Source organism: Alexandromys fortis, unplaced genomic scaffold (assembly GCF_014885135.2).
Source record: "Alexandromys fortis isolate MF-2015 unplaced genomic scaffold, M_Fortis_MF-2015_v1.1 scaffold_324, whole genome shotgun sequence".
NCBI lineage: Eukaryota > Metazoa > Chordata > Mammalia > Rodentia > Cricetidae > Alexandromys > Alexandromys fortis.
Window position 1 is genome coordinate 156,572 of NW_026068221.1, and position 20,368 is coordinate 176,939.

Genomic DNA, 20,368 nt, shown 5'->3' on the forward strand with positions numbered 1-20,368 from the left:
ACCTGCCTCTGCGTCCCAAGTGCTGGGATTAAAGGCGTGCGCCACCACCGCCCAGCTCTCAAATGAAAAATGTGTTAAGGGCTAGAAATGTGGTTCGGCGATATAGAGCTTGTCTAGTATGCTCAAGTCCCCGGATTCAGTTGCTAGCACCATAAAAAATTTTTTTTATAATTTTAAGATCGTGAATTATTTGTGAATTCAATAAAAATATGAGCATTTGGACAGGAACACACTATGTAGATCAGGCTTCAAAAGCTGCCCATCTCTGCCTCCTAAATTCTGGTATTAAAGGCTGCATCACCACACCCAGCTCAATACGTTATATTTTATCTGAGTGACTGATATTTTTCTGTTGGTAGTTGGTTGGGGAAATCAAATTTTCAGCCATCCTTTGGGGGAATCTCTTTGTGGGTAGAAAACTGTGTAGCTGTATAATTGTCAGGAATTTTTAGCTATAATAAAATGTCCTTCACACTACAAGCACCAGAATCTGTTATTAGCCCTCCATGTGGGGACCATGAACCCTTGAAGAAGCAGGTACTCAATGCATGAAGTCTACAGATGTCTAAATGTGTTAAGTGGTTTTCTCATTCCATAAGTTCTAAAAGTACAACTACTACTGTGGGTGTGAGTGGGTGAAGTGAGACTTTTTTTTTAATCTTAGGAAGGGACCCTTATATGTAAAATGTTGCGAACCGGTGGAATAGAGTTTAAAAATGGCCACTAGTTAATCATCACTCCCAGGAACCAAAGATGATTGCTTCTTCCCCTTTAGAGGGCGGTTTGCTCTGGCCACACACTGAAAGAGGCCGCCGTTTTTCATTTGCGAGCGTCATCCTTGCTGCTTACCCTCATGCTGTGTACATTTATTAAACCATCAATTCATCTGGACATCACATGTTTAGCTCACATATCTCCCTTTCAAAGCTCGTCAGTCCTGATGTGTAAAGCCAAATGTCTCCAGCACAGCTGATTATGTACCATTGCCCTCACCTCTTACCACACCAAATGGGTCCTTTTCCCCTGTGTTCCTGCTCTTGCTGTTGGCAAAGTTCCCCACCTAGCTCCCCAATTAGACATGTTGACCCCTTCAGCTCCCCCTCCTTTCACATCCAATTGGCCTTGGAGTCCCAAACAGTTTTCCTCTTCAGTGTGCCTCAAAGCCTGTGGTCTGCTCATACATCCCGCCGACCTATTTATCCGAGACTAGTTTTCTCAGTGTGTCCTTCCCCGGGAAGAATCGCCACACAAGGCAAGCGGGGAAAAATCTGGCCGTGTCACTCTGCTGCCTCAAATCTTCAGTGCCCCCTTCTTGTCTACAAGATAAAAGCGAGAATCTTTTGTTTGTCGTTCAGGACACGGCCCAATCAGGCACCTATCTTCTTTGCTCACACTACGCCTTTTTTATGTGCAGTTTGGAGAATTCTTTTTGGTTTTATCTTTTCTGCTTACTGCAATCCCCCTTCTCTTCCATGATTCATCTAAAGTACATTTTCTCTCGAGAAATTTTCTTGACATGACCAGGAAGGATTCTCCTTGGCCTCATCTATTTCTTTCCTCCATCCCATCACTACTTCTAGTAGTAAAGCACATCATTTATGCTCTTTATTCTCCCTATTTTTTTTCTCTGTGTGGGAACTCCACTGTTACCTGAGTCTGCTTCGTCCTGTTTGTGAGATCACCCTTTAAATAGGGGTGTCAACAGTTAGTGCCCGTCTTCCTTTTTCCCCTTTGCTACATAGGCAACTCTGCCTCCAATGCTCATCACAAATGAATTCTCTTTGGTGTGTGTGTGTGTGTGTGTGTGTGTGTGTGTACGCACACATGCATGTGATTTCAAGTGGATTCATGTGTATGTGCAGAAGCATGTGCATATATGCACACATTTGTATGGAAGCCAGAAGTCAACCTCAGGAGCCGCTTTTTTCTTGTTCTTTTTCTGTGACAGAGTCTCTCATTGGCCCAGAGCTCAGGAAGTATGCTAGGCTGGCTAGCTGGAATGCCCCAGTGATCTTCTGTGTTTCCTCCCCATTGTTAGGATTATAAACACATGCTAACATGCCCAATACTTTTGTAAAGATTTATATATTATGTATGCAGTGTTCTGCCTGCATGTCTGCCTGCAAGCCAGAAGAGGGCACCAGGTATGGTTATGGATGGTTGTGAACCACCATATGGTTGCTGGGAATTGAACTCAGGTCCTCTGGAAGAGCAGCCAGTGCTCTTAATTGCTGAGCCATCCCTCCAACCCCCCCCCCAACTTTTTTGAAAGTGTGTGTTCTAGGGACCAAATTATAGTCCTCATGCTTATGTAGCAGGCACTTAACTGACTGAGCTACCTCCTTAGGCCCTCAAATGCAGGCTCTCTGAATCTGGGTGGTCCCAGATATGCTTTGTGCTCCCCTAACCTAGTCTAGCCTTAATTCTAGTATTTGACATATGAATATTTTATTATAATTACTAGCTGCTTCTCCAGCCTATCTTATAGTCATTCATCTTTGTGTCCTCATCACACAGCAGAATAGGTAACAATAGTACTTCCTTGGCTAGTAATTAATCTTTTATGGCACACAGTAGCCTGGGATGAACTAGTATATAAGTCACAGTTATCTGTGACTACTTATGTGCATAGCTGGCTAGTCCATACAGCTGTTAGGATATGCTGACTTCATTGGCTTTTTCTAGTCTTGTCTCTAAATATCTCCATATTACTCTTCCAGGTGCTTGATGCTCAAGAGTTGATCTACTGGCAACCCTTACCCTCCATGAGCCTTGGTTCTGATGCAACCTTTGGTCATGCAGGGATGCCCTTATACCCTCCCACGATGTCATGAGTGGCGTGCTGCGGACAGGTTTCATCACGGCAGCAGCCTCAGAAATACCTGTCCCCAGCCTCAGGTAAGTGTCCATTAGTAAAAGAAACACCCGTGTCAAAAGACTACAGGTGGGATCTGTGTGAATCTATGTGATGCCTGTACATTCTACGGTGCAAGGAAAGACATGTAAATGAAAAGCCTTAGATAGCACAGAGCTTCCTGCAGCCGTCCCTTATCAGCCATGTGCTAGTTAATGGGGGATGGGGGGTGTGGAGGCATACAGCAAAGGAAGTTGTCAGGTTAGGCAATCCAAAGTCCCAATATGACTAATGGGGACCGATCCCATGTTAACCTTCTGCGGGTTAGAGGTCTGGGGGAGATCCTAAAAGAGAATGATACTTCAGGGCATGCCTTAGGTCAGAAAGACATCCTTCCCTGGCCTTGGGTTCTAAGTAGTGTTCTTTATAGTCTCCTGGTTTCTCTCTCTCTCTCATTTGGCTCGCCATCTCAAGTCTCCAATCTTCTTTGCAGCTCATGGTTCAACCCTGCTAAGAATTTTCTCTTCTCAGCTAGGAGTCTGGTGATATTAGCGATAGTGGTGGTGTATGTATGTCTGTGTGTGTGTGTATGTGTATCTGTCTGTCTGCCTGTTTGTATATTGGCAGGTGGGTGAGAGGTAGTAATTTAGAGAGAGAACCCACCTTTCCTGACGATGAAGGAGCTCCCGGGGAAACTGTCTGGAAATTAGGGAGACATAGGCACTACTCTGGGTTTCCGCGCCATGCTTTGGGTTCCGGAGACTGTGGGCCATGAGGAAGCACAATGTATTCTACAGAGTACAGACAAACTGCCCGTCTGAGTCCTTTCTAGGGGCACAGGCAGCAGGTTCATCTGTAGGGTGACAGGAAAGAGGGAGAACAGCAATAGGGAGAGAATCCAGCTGTTAGGAAATCATTTGGGGGAAAACTAAGGAAAAGTCAAGATCCAGACAGGAATGAAGAGATGGTCTTTATTAGTCATTTTTGTTTTGAATTTAGCAAGAGAAAAATTTCTTCCTCTAATATATTCTCAAAGCCAGAATCAATTTAGAATCACCCAGTAATCTACCTCTTCCTTGGAGTGTGGCTCTCATAGTGTTGTAGTGTTGAGAAGCCCGAGTCTTTCCGAAAGACGTCCTTTGTCCATTACCTCCCAACAAGCTTCCTTACACGGGCAGAGCATATGGGGGCTTGAGTGTGTGGTTGTGAACGGCACAGCAAGTCTGTCCTGCTTCGCTGTAGGTTTCCTTCCTTCCTGCGCTGTTATTGTCTCAAGGACTAGAGGTGTGGGTAGAGAACCTCTGGATGTGGCATGAGCAGCAGGCATCTTAGCCACAAAAACCACAAGGGGAAAGCAAGTGATAGGGAAAGGGAAGAAAGCAATTCCTCTCCGTGATTTGCCTAGGAAATGTCCTTGGCCCTTGGCAGAGGGGAAATGAGGGGAGAACAGGGCACTAGAGAACAATGCAGGAGCTGGACAGGGATTAGGAAACTAAGAAGAAAGAGCTCTGAAGGGCATGAAAGGCTAACACTCATGGCGCCCAGCTCATTGTGTGTTCTTCTCCCAAACACAGCCAGGACAGCTTGGTCATGACTGGGTCACAAGGGGCTGTTTCCAACTCTGGGGCATTCCCAGTCCAAAGGACTTTCTGACACTGGCTTTAGCCCAGTTATCCTAACACAAGTAATGCCTGTAACTAGAAGCCACTCCCCGCTCTTGGCTTGTCCTCCCCTGCCATCCCCCAGTCATCTCGCTTGGCTCCACTCGGGCCCCTAGAAAGGGTCAGGCAGCTGTTGCAGCTATTCCTGTAGGTGGCCCTCAGCACGGAAACAATGCGAAACCGTGGAAAGCCTAGAAGACTGTGGGAGATAAACAGGAATGGGAACAGAATGCTTTTTTGGTATAAACATTGTGTTTTCCGAAAGTGCTCAGGGGTGGGGGCTGAGCTCCGGAATGTCAGCCTTTTCCAGGCAAGTCTGCTAAAGAGGGAAACTAGGGGTCATTTCCAGTAGAGCCTCTGCCCCTCCCTCAGTCAGTGCCTTAATGGAAAGGGTTTCCCTCAATCCCACCCAGTATAGCACAGGTTGGCACAGGGGCGTCTCCATCCCTGGCTCTATTCACGGAGCTGCTACATTTCATTGTCCTCTTCCTCCGTTAGAGTTCAAAGGGATGCCCAGAGCCCATCAGTGTGTCCTCAGGGTACAGAGGTCTACTGGTCATGGCTCTCCCTCTGCCCCTCCAAGGCAGGGCAAAGCACTCCCTTGTTTTCACCCTGGCCTCCAGCGAGTCTTCTGGCCTCTGCACTCATGGAAGATAATCAAATGCAGAGGGATTCTGCCATCCCAGCTTCCCAATGCAGACATTCCGTGACAGAGCAAGGCTTATTTCCCAAGCTCACTCTCCATCAGTGCTTGGAGAAATTGCCTTCAATAAAGCTTATTGCTAAAGTTGTCTTATCTTTTTGTCCACTTCAGGGCAGAGCTGGGCTCGGAGGCAGTGAATGCTTTGTGTCTTCCACAGAAAGGGAAAGTTAGTCAACAGGGGCTGCCCTCTCCACGCCTCTCCTCAGCACCATGGAATGCCCAGTCCCACTCCTGCCCATCTTATGCCAGCCTGGGAGCGAGCCGGAATTCCCCACAACAAAGCTCTGATTCACTGGGTAGGCTCTGACATGGCCGCCCCCTCCAGATTCCTGGGGGGTCAGTAAACAAACAGGGTAGCAGCCCCCCAGCCCGCCTCCTGACCTGGCTCAGCTCTGCCTGTCTCCCTGAGTGGGCTTGCTCAGAGCTCCTTGGGATTCTGCCTATCTGCAGTCACTAGTCACAGGGTCCAGACTCCCGCTGAGGGAAAGTCATGGAGCTCCGAGGTCCTGCCATGGACTCCTCCGGCAGCACAGGTAGGGTCAGCACTCAGGCTGTAGGGTGACTGAGTTCTCAGCTTGTCCCCCAGAACTTGGCAGCTCCTTCACTTTCCTTTCATGCTGTGCTGTGAACTGGGGCTTTACTGGGGTGATTAGTATCCTAAATCACCTGAAGAGTCTTGTAAGAAGTATGATTTTAAGGCAGAGAGGAGAATCGGGGGAGAATCGGGGAAGAATCAGGGGAGAATTGGGGAGTCCCAGCCTCTAGGAGGGCCAGCTAGGTAGGCAAACACAGGTAGACCCTCAGACAAGCATGCTCGTCTCTCTGGGTAGGGTGGATCAGGTAAAGATCCCCCTCCTCCAACAATCCCCCTCCCTCCACCCTCTGCTGCCCCCTGGCTGGGTATTTGGGGCTCTATGCTCATAATGGGTGATTTGATCCAGGATCCCCTAGACCTGTCAGGACTCTCACTGGGTCTTGCCAGTGTCCAGGACAGCAACAGTAGAAACTGAGACTGAGAACCCAATCTCCAGACTGGGCCTCTCGAGTGCCGAAACTGGTCAGAGTCCTTTCTAGTGCAAAATCCAGAATGTTCCTTTCTATCTTTCTCAGTCCATATTCACCTTCCTGACCAGTGCCCTTTTGGAAGATTTCCAGGCTTCTTGACTGTGGTTTCTAGTGTGGGTTAAAACTGATGGAAAGTGACCTCAAAGGCCTAGATCCATCGGAAAGCAGGATACAGGGAATGGGTCGCTTCCTTTGCCTTATCTGCCTTTCCTCCAAATCTTTGTGGGATAGCCCCTCAGCTATAGTTTCTGGAAGACTGGGTAAAGTGTGAGTCCTGTGGACTGAGTCTGTAGCTCGGTGTGAATGCTACGATTGTTCATGTTTGGAGAAATCTCACCAGCTTCATAGTGGATGAGGAGCCCATTTGCACAGTCATCCTGGCAAAATTTCTAGCTGCACCAGGGGTGGAAGGTAGTGAAGGAAGCAGTACTCGGCACTTCTGTGCCTGTGTCAAGAGAAGATCTCCCAGTGAGTGGGACCCTAGAATCCTTCTGCAGTTCACCCCTTGAATACACACCCACACTAAGTGGGACAGGATTTCTGGACCCTGGGACCAGACTTTCTCTCATCTTGGTCCCTCGTGTCCCATGCTTAGCACAGAACAGGGCACGGAAAAGACCAGGGACCACAGACTTCTTGTGTTTCTGTCTAGGTTAGAGCTGCGGTCACCATCCCTGTACCTCCTTGGGATGGTGCTGGGGATCCCTGCCTAAGTCCAAAGCTCTTGAACGGGTCTGTTGGAGCCATTGGCCACCTGGAATCATCAGCCATGAATCTGTGTTGGAATGAAATAAAAAAGAAGTCCCACAACCTCCGGTAAGGATTAACAGTTACTTTAGGGATTGACTGGGACAGTATTGGGCTCCTTTGGTCGCTGCAGTTCGCGTGCCCTCCCCCAGTCAGCCTCGCTAGCTATTTCTTTCCATCTTTCTCTGGCACCAGAGAAAGAATCCTAGGTTAGAAGTAAGGACATTTCTATCTTAACCTGTTTTACGTGTCATCTTGGGTAAGTTGCTCAAGTTCTCTGAATTTTAGCTTCCACTCAGTTTGGTTTTGTCTGGAGATTGCAGCTGTGGCAGGCTTGGCACTCTCGGCATTCTCTGTAGAGTGCAGGCTGGCCTTGAACCTCGGAATCACCTTTCCTTTATCTTTCCAGTGCTTGGCTTATAGGCCAGCACTACTACACCTGGCTTTGTTCTTTTGTTTCTTAAGAAAATGAAATAAGTGGAGGGATAAATAATATCTGTCCTCCATACCTCACAGGGTTGCCATGAACATCCAAATAACATGGAAAAATGCTCTCTAAACTTAAAAGGGTTGATATGTAAAGAAAAATGAAGCAATTGTCCCTGCCTCTCCTTCCTCACGACTGTCCAGCCATGGAGGGTTTCATCTGTGTACTCCCACCCCTTTCTTGTATTTTGTTTTATTTATTTATTTATTTAGATACAGGGTCTCACGTATCCCAGACTGTCCTTAAAGTCACTATGTAGCTGAGGATGTAGAGCCTGTGTTCCTCCTGTTTTCACCATCTGAGTATTCAGATTACAGGTATAAACTACCGTGTTCAATTCATGTGGTCACGGAAATCCAACTGGTGTCCGCTAAGCAAGCACTCTACCGACTGAGCTGCCTCTCCAGCCCACTTGTGTCTTTTTGTGTCCTCTTCTCCATCCATGGCTTAGTAGCTCAGGCAGGTGCAAGACAGTAAGAACCTAAAGGCAATTTCTATATGATGTTCTCTTTCTGCCCTTCTATGTATGTCTCATTCTTTCCAAACCTCCATTTCCTACCACCAAAGCCCAAAAGTGTGGCTTCCCGGGGTCTGTGATGAGGTGAGGCAGTGTTGAAAAGCTGGAAGAAAGCAGACTGTAGTGCCAGGTAGACCTGTTTCCGATCACAGAGCTGTGTGCCAGGTAGACCTGTTTCCGATCACGGAACTGCGTTAGTCACTTAAGTCTGAGTTATGAACAGTCATTTTTGGAAATAACAATGCCCACCCGATAAGATTGTTGAAAGAACTAGTTGACACCATAATTTAGAAAAAGTTTCCTTTCAGGTACAGGGAAACAGTGGACAAAGATAGTTGTTAGTGCCAACTAAGAGGAATGGGATTAGCAACTGTAGCAGGCCTTGACCAGCCTCTAACTTCCTATCATTAGACCTTTGGGAGTTGGGGACAAACAGATATGTGATTATATAATACCTTTTTTTCTTCTGTATTTCCAACCTGTAGCCAGTGTTTTTTTTTTTTTTTTTTTTTATCATCTTTTGAGCCTCTTTGGGCTGGTGAGATTTGCGTGCATCCTTGCTCATGTTTGTGCCCATATTCAACCATCCATCCTGCCCTTCCCACCAACTGCATTCTCTCCTGGGCAGAGCATCCTATGCGGGCTGAGTGGATTCAGATTTGTCAGGCCAAGGGGGCAGCCAGATTGCTATTACCCCTAATGTCCTTGCTCAGTTTCTTACCTTTCCTGGCATGGTGCTGGACTTGCAGTTGAAGTGACCAAGACCCACAAAGTGATGGTTTAAACGCTTTTAATATAGGACTGCTCCCAACCACTGTTTCAAATACTGCACACTTGTGGTGGGACCTCAGGAATGTTCATAAGTAGATACAAGGAGGAGGGGCTCCTGGGCCTCCTTCCATTGCAGCTAGAGAAGTTCCTTTGAATCCATGTACTGTATTAAAGGAAGAATAGATTTTGTTACTTAAAAAGTGATTGAATCGCTGGTCTTACTGCTCCACGCAGCGCTCGCCTAGAGGCCTTCTCAGACCACAGTGGGAAGCTTCAGCTCCCGCTCCAGGAGATTATTGATTGGCTCAGTCAAAAGGATGAGGAGCTGTCGGCTCAGCTGCCCCTACAAGGGGATGTGACCCTGGTACAACAGGAGAAGGAGACACACGCGGTAAGTCGGACTCCTGGAGGTGTGCTGTGGAGCCTCTCGGCAGGAAGTACCCTTCCCAGTACCCTGACAGATAGGCCCTCAGTTCTCCTCAGACACCTAAAGCAGTAGGTGATGGTCCGCGTCCTAGTCTGGGGCCCGCACTCCATCCGCAGAGTGCGCCACGTCTTGTCATCCAATTTAAACCTGCCTCAATTTATAAGGAGAACACGGACAAATAAGCGTACTATGATGTTTAAAATGCAAACTACATAACTAGAGGTCTCAGTTCCCTAAAATGTGCATAGCTGTGTGTGTATATACAGAGCTGGCATGGTGGGGGAGTACAGCAAGACGTTAACAGTGTCTAGCTCTGGGTGATAAAACTGTACGTCTCCTTAATTTTGTAATATTCTGTAAGTTTTAAATTTTAATTTATAGTTTTCTGAACTTTTAAATATCCCTGTGACATCGCCTCTATAATCAGAAAATGATCAATATCCCTTGGTTCTGTTTGTTTTTGAGACAAGATTTTACTACGTAAACTTGGCTAGCCTCTTACCATGTAGCTCAGACTAGACTCAAACTAATTACAAAAGCCAGGCTGGTCTCACAATGAGTCTTCTAGAAAGCTGAGATCCACTCTGTGTTTCTTCTACTCTATGGCATAGCCAGACTCCTTGCACACTAGTAGACTTCCTAGCCTATGGGGAGGATTAATACTCTCTCCTCCACCCCGGGTAACCCTAAAATACCTAGTAATGCCACAGGACCAAGTTATCTTGAGAAGAAAGGTTGTTGGCACAAGATAAAATAGAAGTGATTGAAAGGCTTTCTTTTCTGGTTGGCTGCAAACCTTTACAGGCCTTTATGGAAGAGGTCAAGTCTAAGGGCCCCTATATCTACTCTGTGCTGGAATCGGCTCAGGCTTTCCTGTCCCAGCACCCGTTTGAGGAATTAGAGGAGCCAGATTCTGAGAGTAAAGGTAGGTAGGTGGCCTTGCTGTCTTCCTTCACTTCTTGAGTGGTAAGTACTACTAAGCAAACACTTTGTGCCTTTCGCTGGCTCCTTTCTTGCCGCTACTTAGAAAGGTAGTTTTTCCTGTAAGCTCAAAGTCAAAAGGGGATAAGAATCATAGCTGTAAGAAAACGGAAAGAACCTGAAGCAGGTCTTGCCAACGCGTGTCCTAAAGCTGTATGCGCTCTTCGGGGTATTATTTGTGGCCTTGCAATGAGATATTAGGAAGGAAGGAAGGAAGGAAGGAAGGAAGGAAGGAAGGAAGGAAGGAAGGAAGGAAGAAAGGAAGGAAGAAAGGAAGGAAAACCTCAAGTCAATTGAAGCAATTTAAGGGAATGAGAGGACTATATCCTTGTATCCTTTTGGAACATTGTTTGTCCCTTGAGTGACAACCCAGGGATGTACTTATACCCATGTGGATTTGCACCTTTGTCTTCACATTTGCAGAAGATGCTAATGAATGTAGCACAAATTGAAAACATTAGGGAAAAGATCTGATTTATTCTGACATAGAGGGACATTGGCAATGCTATCAGCCAGCAACTACAAAGCAATCTTAAAGCCGAAGAAGTTAGGTAATGATGACCTTTGAGATAAAAATTGATTGTGGCTTGTCAATACTGACTCTGATGACTTCTGGGTCTGACTTCATAGGGAGGACCATTTTCCATCCTGATTCCAACAAACTGCCAGTGTGACATCCATGGAAATTAAGTTTGAGTGGCAGTCTAGCAAACACCTCCAGGAAGAATCCTTAGCCCGGCCACACAAAGTGAATAGACCAGAAAGAAGCCTTCATTAGTGGAGTCCTTTGTAGATTCTGTTCACAGGCTCAGTTGATTTCTGGTCTCTCGGTTAGAACATAACTTGCTGCTCAATGGGCCTCAAATAGGGCAAGCTCCAGAGAGAATAAGGCAAGTTCACGTAACTTGCGACGATAGACTCTGAGTCTTCTTCCAGCAGGAAGTCTGAGGGCCCAGGAGGAAACCTAAAACTGAGGAGTCCGAGTAGAAAAGCTTGGCACGTTATACCAGATTCCTGGGCTGGGGCTGCCTTTCTTTGGATTTTGGTGAACAGCAGACACCAGTGCCTCAATCACCCCTTGAGGGTGTGTGAATAGGACTGGATGATTTACCTCCTCACACGTCTTAAAATGTGTTCTTCATTATTTATTTTACCATTTAAAAGTGAGAAAACCTTAATGCAAAAGTGGGAGGAGACTAAAATGGCTTCATGTGGCAGTAGATTCATGAAGCAACACATGATAAAACTGCATAGAACTCTGTGTGTGTGTGTGCACTTGCACAAAAATGAATACTGGTAAAAGTAAAATCAGGGAACTCTGAACAAAATTGACAGATTATATCAGTGCCCAAACCCTGGCTGTGACATGATGCTGTCACTTTACGGACATTACCATGTCGTCAAGGGTGGTACAGGAAATAGTCATGGTTTTTCTTTTTCTTTTTTCTTTTCTTTTCTTTTTTTTTTTTTTTGATTTTCGAGACAGGGTTTCTCCATAGCTTTTTTTGGTTCCTGTCCTGGAACTAGCTCTTGTAGACCAGGCTGGCCTCCAACTCACAGAGATCCGCCTGCCTCTGCCTCCCGAGTGCTGGGATTAAAGGCATGCACCACCACCACCCGGTGCCGTGGTTTTTCTTATGACCAAAAGCTAATTTATAATAATCTCAAGATGAATGGTTTAATTTTTTAAAAAAAAAATCACTGAATGTGGGTCAGTGAGATGACTCTGTTGTTAAAGGTGCTTGCCCCAGAGTCTGACAACCTGAGTTAGAGCTCTGGGATCCACTTTGTAGAAAGAGAAAGGCAACTTCAGCACACTGACTTCTGACCTCCACACAGGCGTGTAGAAGACACACACACACACGACCAGACAAAATAAATATATATGCATAAATACATAAGTAAATGTAGTAAGAATTTAAATTTCTGAATATACAAAAGGAGCTCAGCCATGGAAATATATATATGTAAATATGAATATTCATATACAAACAGGCACACACTGGTGTCCCTAACCCCACATTACAGGCAAGCGTGCACACGTATAAAAGGATGACTTTGCTTTAGTCTTCCTCTGGGTTGCCTCTGTCAAGATAGCTTGACTTGGCTTCCTGATTGTACTCACAGATAACTCCCCCAGACAGCGAATTCAGAATCTTAGCCGCTTTGTGTGGAAGCAGGCAACAGTGGCCAGTGAGTTATGGGAGAAGCTGACAGCCCGCTGTGTGGACCAGCATCGCCACATTGAGCATACTCTGGAACATCTGTTGGAGATCCAAGGCACAATGGAGGAACTGAGCAGTACTCTGACCCAAGCAGAGGGAGTCCGAGCCACTTGGGAGCCCATTGGGGATCTCTTCATTGATTCCCTCCCAGACCATATCCAAGCCATCAAGGTATGTAATGTAGGTCTGCTTCCCGGACTACAGCCCTTGCTGCATGACCCGAAGTCCTTTCACAGTGCCGATTCTCCTTCTGCTGAGACTTGTTGGTCTGGACCGCAGCTGACCCTCTTTTAGTTCTGGGCTAGATTGGGGGCTAGTTTGCCTGTCGCCACCTCTGTGCTTCTGTTTTCTCTTTCCCTGCTTTTCTGAAATGAATAGAATCAAAGGGTAAGGCTAGTGAGCACTCATGTCTTAGTCTCTTGCACAAACAGCCAAGTAGCTGGGTAGTGGGGTTGAGACTCGAGCTCTCCATGGGAAGGGCTGGTGAATGAGTAATGTGTCCTCTCTCCTACTCTCTGTCTGCTGTGGTACTTGGGTTCTGGCTTTCTAGCTATTCAAAGAAGAATTCTCTCCTGTGAAAGATGGAGTGAAGTTAGTGAATGACTTGGCCCACCAGCTTGCCATTTCTGATGTGCATCTGTCAATGGAGAACTCGAGGGCTCTGGAACAGATCAACATGCGGTGGAAACAGCTCCAGGTAGAGGAGCCTCCTGAAATGAGCTTTGGGGAGGCATCTTGGTATGGCCAGGATTTGGGGGGAAGTGTATGCAGGCCTAAAGGATACCATGGGTTTGGAAGTGAAACCTACACAGAAAAAGAATAGTAGAGAAAAAAAAAAGAATAGTAGAGAATTAGGAGTCAGGAAATAAACTTCTCAAACTCTAAGTTGTGGGAAGTGGTTGAACAAGAAGAATGAGAGGTGCTTGTCTAGATTTCAGTACACTGGTTAGACTGGAGAGAATTACCATGGCTCAGAACTAGTGAGGCTGTTCTCCCATCCTTATCAATGCAAGAGGAAGATGGGAGTTGGGTGGCTGTGATGGAACTGGACCAGGAGAAAGGGCGGCCTGTGAGGGAGCTCATAAAGATTCTTGGAAGCACCTGCAGATTCCACACCGAATGGCTGGAAGTAACCCGCTGTTCTTCCCGCAGGCGTCAGTTGCTGAGAGGCTTAAGCAGCTCCAGGATGCCCACCGGGACTTTGGGCCTGGGTCACAGCACTTCCTCTCGAGTACGTGAGACAAACTAGACTTCATGTAGCAGAACCTCAGCCATTTGACAAGAGAATCTGCTGTTGTCCACTAGGGGGTCTGGTGGAAGCCCAGTATATCTCGGCATCCAAGAAGCAATAAGGAAAAGGCTCTGTAGTGTGGTGGTAGGAAGAGCAACCTCCTTAGTCGGAGAGAGCTGAGTCTTACTCTAAGGCTGTGCAAATCTGAAAAAAAAAAAGGTGTAATCTTTTTTAACCTCACCTTTCCCATCTGAAAAGGGGAAGATTTCCTAGTTCTTTTAATATATTTTTATTAATTTTTTAATATTAAATAAGGTTTTAAATATTAAATAAGGTTATTTGTGCAACAGTTTTGCTGTGAACCTGGTACTTTTCTGGGCACAGGGGCCATGTTGGTGGGAAAAAACACACAGACAGGAACCTTAGATTTGGACAGCTTGCATTCTAGTGGAGGAAACAGGTCATAGGTGAATCAATAAACAAGTGTAAGAGAAATCTGTGGCGAGTGCTATGGAAAATATGACTAAAGCTAGAAAGGCATGCCTAGGGAGGAATAGACTTAAAGAAAAGAGCCACTGAAGAGGTCCCAAGTGGAGGGTGACAGTCTTACCGTCCTAAAGGCCAGGAGAGAATAAAGCATGTGTCTAGTAGGAAGAGCTCCCATTGAGAAGGTGGCAGCTTTACAGAGTTCTAAGGGCAGTGAAGCAATAACCACATGGATAGCTGAAGGAGCACATGAGGCAGAAATGCAAGGCCTTGAAAGCGGGGGATCCAGAGGTGTGCTAAGGAGAAGCCAGGAGACCTCTGGAGAAAAACGCAGAAGAAAGACCAGAGAAATGGCTCAATAGGCCTTGCAGGTAAAAGTTAAGACCGTGAGATTTTATTCCAGATGGAACAGAGGATTCTTGATAGAGTTTGAAGAGTGGGGGTGACATGATCTGACTTCCATCTCAGCGTGATGTTCAGAATACATTGTCGGGGACCAGAGTGGGAACAGAGAGAGCTCTCAAAATGTGCTGTACGATAGTCCGTGTGAAGGGTGACACTGTCCTAGACCACGGAGGTAGGAATGGAGGTGACAAAAATATACAAAAAGGAGAGTTAGGTGTCCATACAAGGCACGAACATAGTATTTGGCATGTAGAAAGAGCTCAATAAACGTGGTTAGAACTATTGCCTTATAGCTGGTTCCACATAGTTGTATCTGCAGAGGATTCCTATATTCAGAAAAATTGCACTGAGTGAGCAGGTAAGCCAGGTGAGCTGAGCCTTCCCGTTAAGATCTCAGTGACATAGACAGAGGGTTGAAAGAGAGCTTGATAAAAGAGAGATAGATGGGTAGTACCACCTCCTCTCCCCCAACCCCAGATCTGAGAGGGGAAAGGCTTTAAGTCTCGTGACACAATTGTAGTTCATAGCCACAAGGGCAGTCCAGTAACATGCAGCTGGACAGGTAAAAAAGATGATTTGCTTAAGTTGAATATTAGGGTTATATTCCAGCCCTGTGTCTGCTTCAAAAGGGCATCAGTGACAACCTCTTCCCCTTCTCTTGTCCCAACATCAAGGAGCAGTGTGTTTCTTGTGAGTGTCTCTCCCTGGGAGCTGTTAACAGTTGGAAGTGAATGTTACTTCCTTTTATGTTTAACTACCTTTGAGGAAGGATAGAACATAAGAATGGCCAAGGCAGCGGCACACACCTTTAATCCCAACACTCAGGAGGCAGAGACAGGTGGGTTTCTGTGAGTTCGGGACCAGCCTGGTCTACAGAGTGAGTTCCAGGACAGTCAGGGCTATTACACAGAGAAAGTCTGTTGGGGGTGGGGTGGGGCGGGTGGCAGGATGGACTGGAGAGTACTGCCTTTTGCGGAGGAAAAAGGTTCAATCCCTAGCCCTCACATGGCAAGGCCTAGCCACCTCTAAGTCCAGTTCCAAGGGATCCAATGCCCTCTTCTGGCCTCTGTGGCACTAAGCACACAAGTGGTGCACACTCATTCATACATGCAGGCAAAGCAGTCACATAAAATGAATTCATCTAATTAAGAAATTTAAGAGTGGTCAGGATGCTTGGAGAATACTAGTGGCCAGCTTTTTTTTTTTTCTCTTGTTTTTTACCAGCTTCTGTCCAGGTTCCCTGGGAAAGAGCAATTTCTCCCAATAAAGTCCCCTACTACATCAAGTGAGTGATCATCAGAACCAGGAGCCGGTCAGTCACCTGCCTGTCCCCTCCATCACCTGCCTTTTGCTTTTCGAACTCTGTGCCTTGAATTTCCCCTGCTTACCCTAATGTTTCCTCCAACTTGTCAGAAGTGCTTACGGTTCTGCCCGGTTGATGGTGAACTCTGGTGTATTAGGATCTTCAGAGTTCATCGTTGCTTTGTGCAGCTCCTTGCAACCCACCCTTCACTGACTAATGGGTGTGTGCCTGCAAAGAGTGTTGGGAATGTGATGTTGGTGCTATTGATGCTTTTGTTTGCAGCCACCAGGCTCAGACCACGTGCTGGGACCATCCCAAGATGACTGAGTTATACCAAACTCTAGGTGAGAATGCAAGCTTCCTATATGGGGTGGGAATGTATACAGTTATCTTTGTCCTATACACCATCAATGTATGAGTGCATGAAGAACATGTACTGATGCACAAAATGGAACAATACTCTTTAGTCTTAAAACAACACCATTTGGGTGATATGGATAAGGCCAAAGAATGTTGTGCTAACTGAAATAAGGGCTTGAAAAGAAGATCAAACCCTGAATGATCCCACTTATATAAGGAATTTAAGATAGTCAGATTCATGGACTCAGAGAGGAGAATGGTGGCTGTCAGAGGCTAGGAGAGGAGGAAACAAAGAGGTAATTGGTCATAGGCCACAGTTTCAATTATGCCACAAGAATAGGTCCTAGGGATCTGCTATATGACGTAGTGAATATAGTTAATAGTACTATTTTCATGTATCAAAGTGGAAGAGAATAATCTTACGTTAAGATGTTCTTACCAGCAACACACCACTACTCGTAGTAAGGTTGATAAATAAGAAGGTGGAAGGAAACTTTGGTAAGAATGGATAGGTTTATGGCACAGATTGTAGCGATAGCTTTACGCTGTATACTTACCACCAAATTTATCAAGCTATATATATTAAATACATGCCTGCTTTCTTGTTGCCACTTTCCATGTTGCTTCTTGCATGCCCACTGTACTTCAGTAAGGTCATTTTTAAAAGAGTAGAACAGCTCCTCTGTATCTTCCTCTACAGCACAGTCTCCATGTTCGCCTGGACCAGTTTAGCATCATTAGGGAGCTAGTCTTGAAGACATGAATTCCAATCTGATTAGAAAAGCAGTCTCTGGTGATGTGGGAGTGTCATCTATCTGTTGCTTTCATTGGTTAATTAATAAAGACACTGCTTGGCCTTTGATAGGCCAGCCCTTAGGTGGGTGGAGTAGACAGAACAGAATGCTGGGAGAAAGAAGCAGAGTCAGGTAGTCGCCATGATTCTCCCACCCGACACAGACGCAGGTTAAGATCTTTCCTGGTAAGCCACATGTCGTGGTGGTACACAGATTATTAAAAATGGGTTAATCAAGATGTGAGAATTAGCCAGTAAGAGGCTAGAGCTAATGGGCCAAGCAGTGTTTAAAAGAATACAATTTCCATGTAATTATTTCGGGTAAAGCTAGCCATGAGGAGCTGGGTGGGAAAGCAGTCCACTGCAGCTCCTACAACACTCTGGTCTGCAATGATGAGATTTGTTCCTGCCTTGTCTTTGCTTACGAGGAGAAATAGAGCGTATGTCACAAGTTTATCCATGTGGCTAAAGTTAGAACGCTTTCACTGCTATAGGACATAGCCTTTCTACCCACTATATTGCTGACGGGCACATGGGTCCCTAGTTTAGAGTGAATATGTACAATGCTACAGAAGATTTCCTGTACATGGCTTCTGGCACATGTGTGCAGAGTTTTTTCCAGAGCATGCTTTTAGTATGTAGGTAATAACATTATTTTAGCATGTTACATTAATCTTCAAAAACTGAAATAGAAGAACTATCAGCGGGCAAGGGTCAGATTTGATATTAATTTTATGTTTTTATTTTATTAAATCTAGGAAAGATTGCTTTCTGAAATGTGTATATGTTGGATCATGATATAAAATCCATTTCTTACTGTGAGCCTTAGTAAAGAAGTATTCGCATATCACTTCTGTAGAATATAGCTGCTCTGACGGCAAGACAAATGTGCTCCACTTTACTGGGTAACACGAAGCTGTGCTCCTGGTAGCCACATGAGAGCACACTTTTACTAACAACCCTCACTCCTGCATCTCACGGTTGACATTTGACCTTCGTTACACTTCTCTGGTCTAAGTGAGTCTCTTTCTGCTCTTTGCAGCTGATCTGAACAACATTAAGTTCTCAGCTTATCGGACGGCCATGAAGCTCCGCAGAGTCCAGAAGGCCCTGCGCCGTATGTCCTCAGTTGTTCTTCCTCGTGCCTTTCACCCTTGTACTCCTCTTCCTTGCCTGGCTGCCTCTTGCTATTTGCATCCCACCCTGGCCCGAGTCATTGGTTGCTTTGATGGGAACTCTCCAAATACTGGGACATATTAGCTGTGAAAATGTGATCTTTCCATTGACTCCAAGGCCCAGCCTTGTGTTCAAAGTAACCCCACAGCAATCCAGTTCCTAGTCCCTTTTCCCTAGCCAGCTTAGGTAATCAAGAAACTGCTTTGCAGCAGACAGGGTCTGCTTCATGGTTTTCCATCTGGGGGTTATTAGATATACCAACAGAAGGGTTAAAAGCAAGTGTCCGTAGTTGGTCGTCAGCGTGCTGCGGATGTCCTGTCCCTTCTGGCCCTGCCCAGGAGTCAAACTGCCTGTCCCAGGTGTCTAGTTAGACATCACAGGTAATCAAAATATTTTCCTGGTGCATGTCACATTCACTCAGCCATGCATGACCCTTTCCAAGCAGGACTAAGCTTCCTAGAACAGGGCTCATGGACAAACCTGTTTTCAGATGAAACTGATGTTGGGCTGAGGGTTGAGCTCGGGGATAGAGGGCCCATTATGAGCGAGACCAGGGCCTCAGTCCTTTGTGCCTGAAATTAGTTTAAAAGATAAGAAAAAAACCTTTTGCAAACAGAGAAACTTAAACGGGGATGTGATTCCCTGGGAGTTAGTACAACACAGGCGGTGCGCTCGTTCACATCTCGCCATTTCCTCAAAACTGGTGTGAAAGACCTGATGTACACAGACATGTGCTACAGTGGGGTGACCCCTCCTGCCTTGCTCTTCCATGGGATGGGGGGGTCATGGTAAAGAATAAGTTTATGGCATATCTGCGAATGATTGGTCTGGAGCTGGCACCAGATTGGATGACACCTTGCCTCATCATTTCCCTGCTTCTTCTTGGGGCTGCATTTTCCTTTTCTTCCTTCCTTTCCAGTGGATCTGGTAACTTTGACTACAGCTCTGGAGGTCTTCAATGAGCATGATCTGCAGGCCAGTGAACATGTGATGGACGTGGTGGAGGTCATTCACTGCCTGACCGCCTTGTATGAGCGACTGGAGGAGGAAAGAGGCATCCTAGTCAACGTGCCACTGTGTGTGGACATGAGCCTGAACTGGCTTCTCAATGTTTTTGATAGGTAAAGGCTTTTGGCCCTGGAAACCATCTCCCAAATCAATCCAATGGGGCAGGTCCACTGGCTGTGGTGGGAAGGGCTTGCTCCCATGATGTACTTGGATGGGTTCAGCTTAGGGCATGGTTGGCTGCTGGGTCAAATCAGTGAGGGAAAAGACTGCCAAGATATCCACCCTTCGTATATCCATGTCCTCTGTCTCTTCCTTTAAACCTAGTGGTCGCAGTGGGAAGATGAGAGCATTGTCCTTTAAGACTGGCATCGCATGCCTGTGTGGTACCGAAGTGAAAGAAAAACTTCAGTGTGAGTGTAACTCCAGCATCTGCAGTGATGCTGGGGGGGGGGGAGTGTTGCAGGAGAGGCAGGAGGGAGACCAGAAAATACGCAGAATTTTTGTCTTTGGACTCCGCAGAGGAGTACTCGCACCACCTGGTGATGTTTTCAGTCCCCCTGTGTATTTTCTAGGCCTTAGGTGAGGTTCGAAGCAATGGATGATACGGCCAGAGGTGGGTTGCTAAAGTTGTTGGCTTGGGCTAGAGGAAGTTTTAGAAGAGCTGTCCTATCTTGAGGGTGGGGAAAGCTGCCTAGTGCATGTTCCCACACCCAGGAGGCATCCGCTTCCCCAGTACTGTAACATCTGTGCCCGGTACTGACTGTGTTACTTAGCGCTCTTTCTTTCTTTCTTTCTTTCTTTCTTTCTTTCTTTCTTTCTTTCTTTCTTTTTTTCTTTCTTTCCTTCTTTCTCTCTCTGTCCCTCCCTTTCTCCCCCTCACACACACAGACCTCATTTCCTCTCTCTTTTCTTTCTTTCTTTCTTTCTTTCTTTCTTTCTTTCTTTCTTTCTTTCTTTCCTTTCTTACTTTCTTCCTTTCTTTCTCTTTCCTCCCCCTCTCTTTATCTCCCCCGCCACCCCATCAATATCTATCTGTCAGTTTCTTTCTCTTTTCTGTTCTCCTCCTATGCTCTACCTCTTCATCACTCCACTGCTCTCTCCCTCTCTGTCCCTTTCCCCCTCCCTTCCTCTCCCATTGATGCTGCCCTATTTGTGTCTGTCTAGTTCC

The 20,368-nt window shown here is 46.1% G+C and overlaps 1 protein-coding gene across 1 annotated transcript in view; it reads left to right on the forward strand.

Annotated features, from left to right (window-relative positions):
- Positions 1–20,368, forward strand: part of Drp2 (dystrophin related protein 2) — a 51,392-nt gene that overhangs the window by 16,076 nt on the left and 14,948 nt on the right. Inside the window, exons 2-13 of the mRNA XM_050130576.1 lie at positions 2,721–2,898; positions 6,936–7,099; positions 9,040–9,196; positions 10,037–10,157; positions 12,341–12,609; positions 12,989–13,135; positions 13,591–13,669; positions 15,785–15,845; positions 16,146–16,207; positions 18,059–18,133; positions 19,112–19,313; positions 19,525–19,610. Of these exons, the coding sequence (XP_049986533.1) occupies positions 2,782–2,898; positions 6,936–7,099; positions 9,040–9,196; positions 10,037–10,157; positions 12,341–12,609; positions 12,989–13,135; positions 13,591–13,669; positions 15,785–15,845; positions 16,146–16,207; positions 18,059–18,133; positions 19,112–19,313; positions 19,525–19,610 (1,540 nt within the window). The 5' untranslated portion in view covers positions 2,721–2,781. The remainder of the gene's footprint in view (positions 1–2,720; positions 2,899–6,935; positions 7,100–9,039; positions 9,197–10,036; positions 10,158–12,340; positions 12,610–12,988; positions 13,136–13,590; positions 13,670–15,784; positions 15,846–16,145; positions 16,208–18,058; positions 18,134–19,111; positions 19,314–19,524; positions 19,611–20,368) is intronic.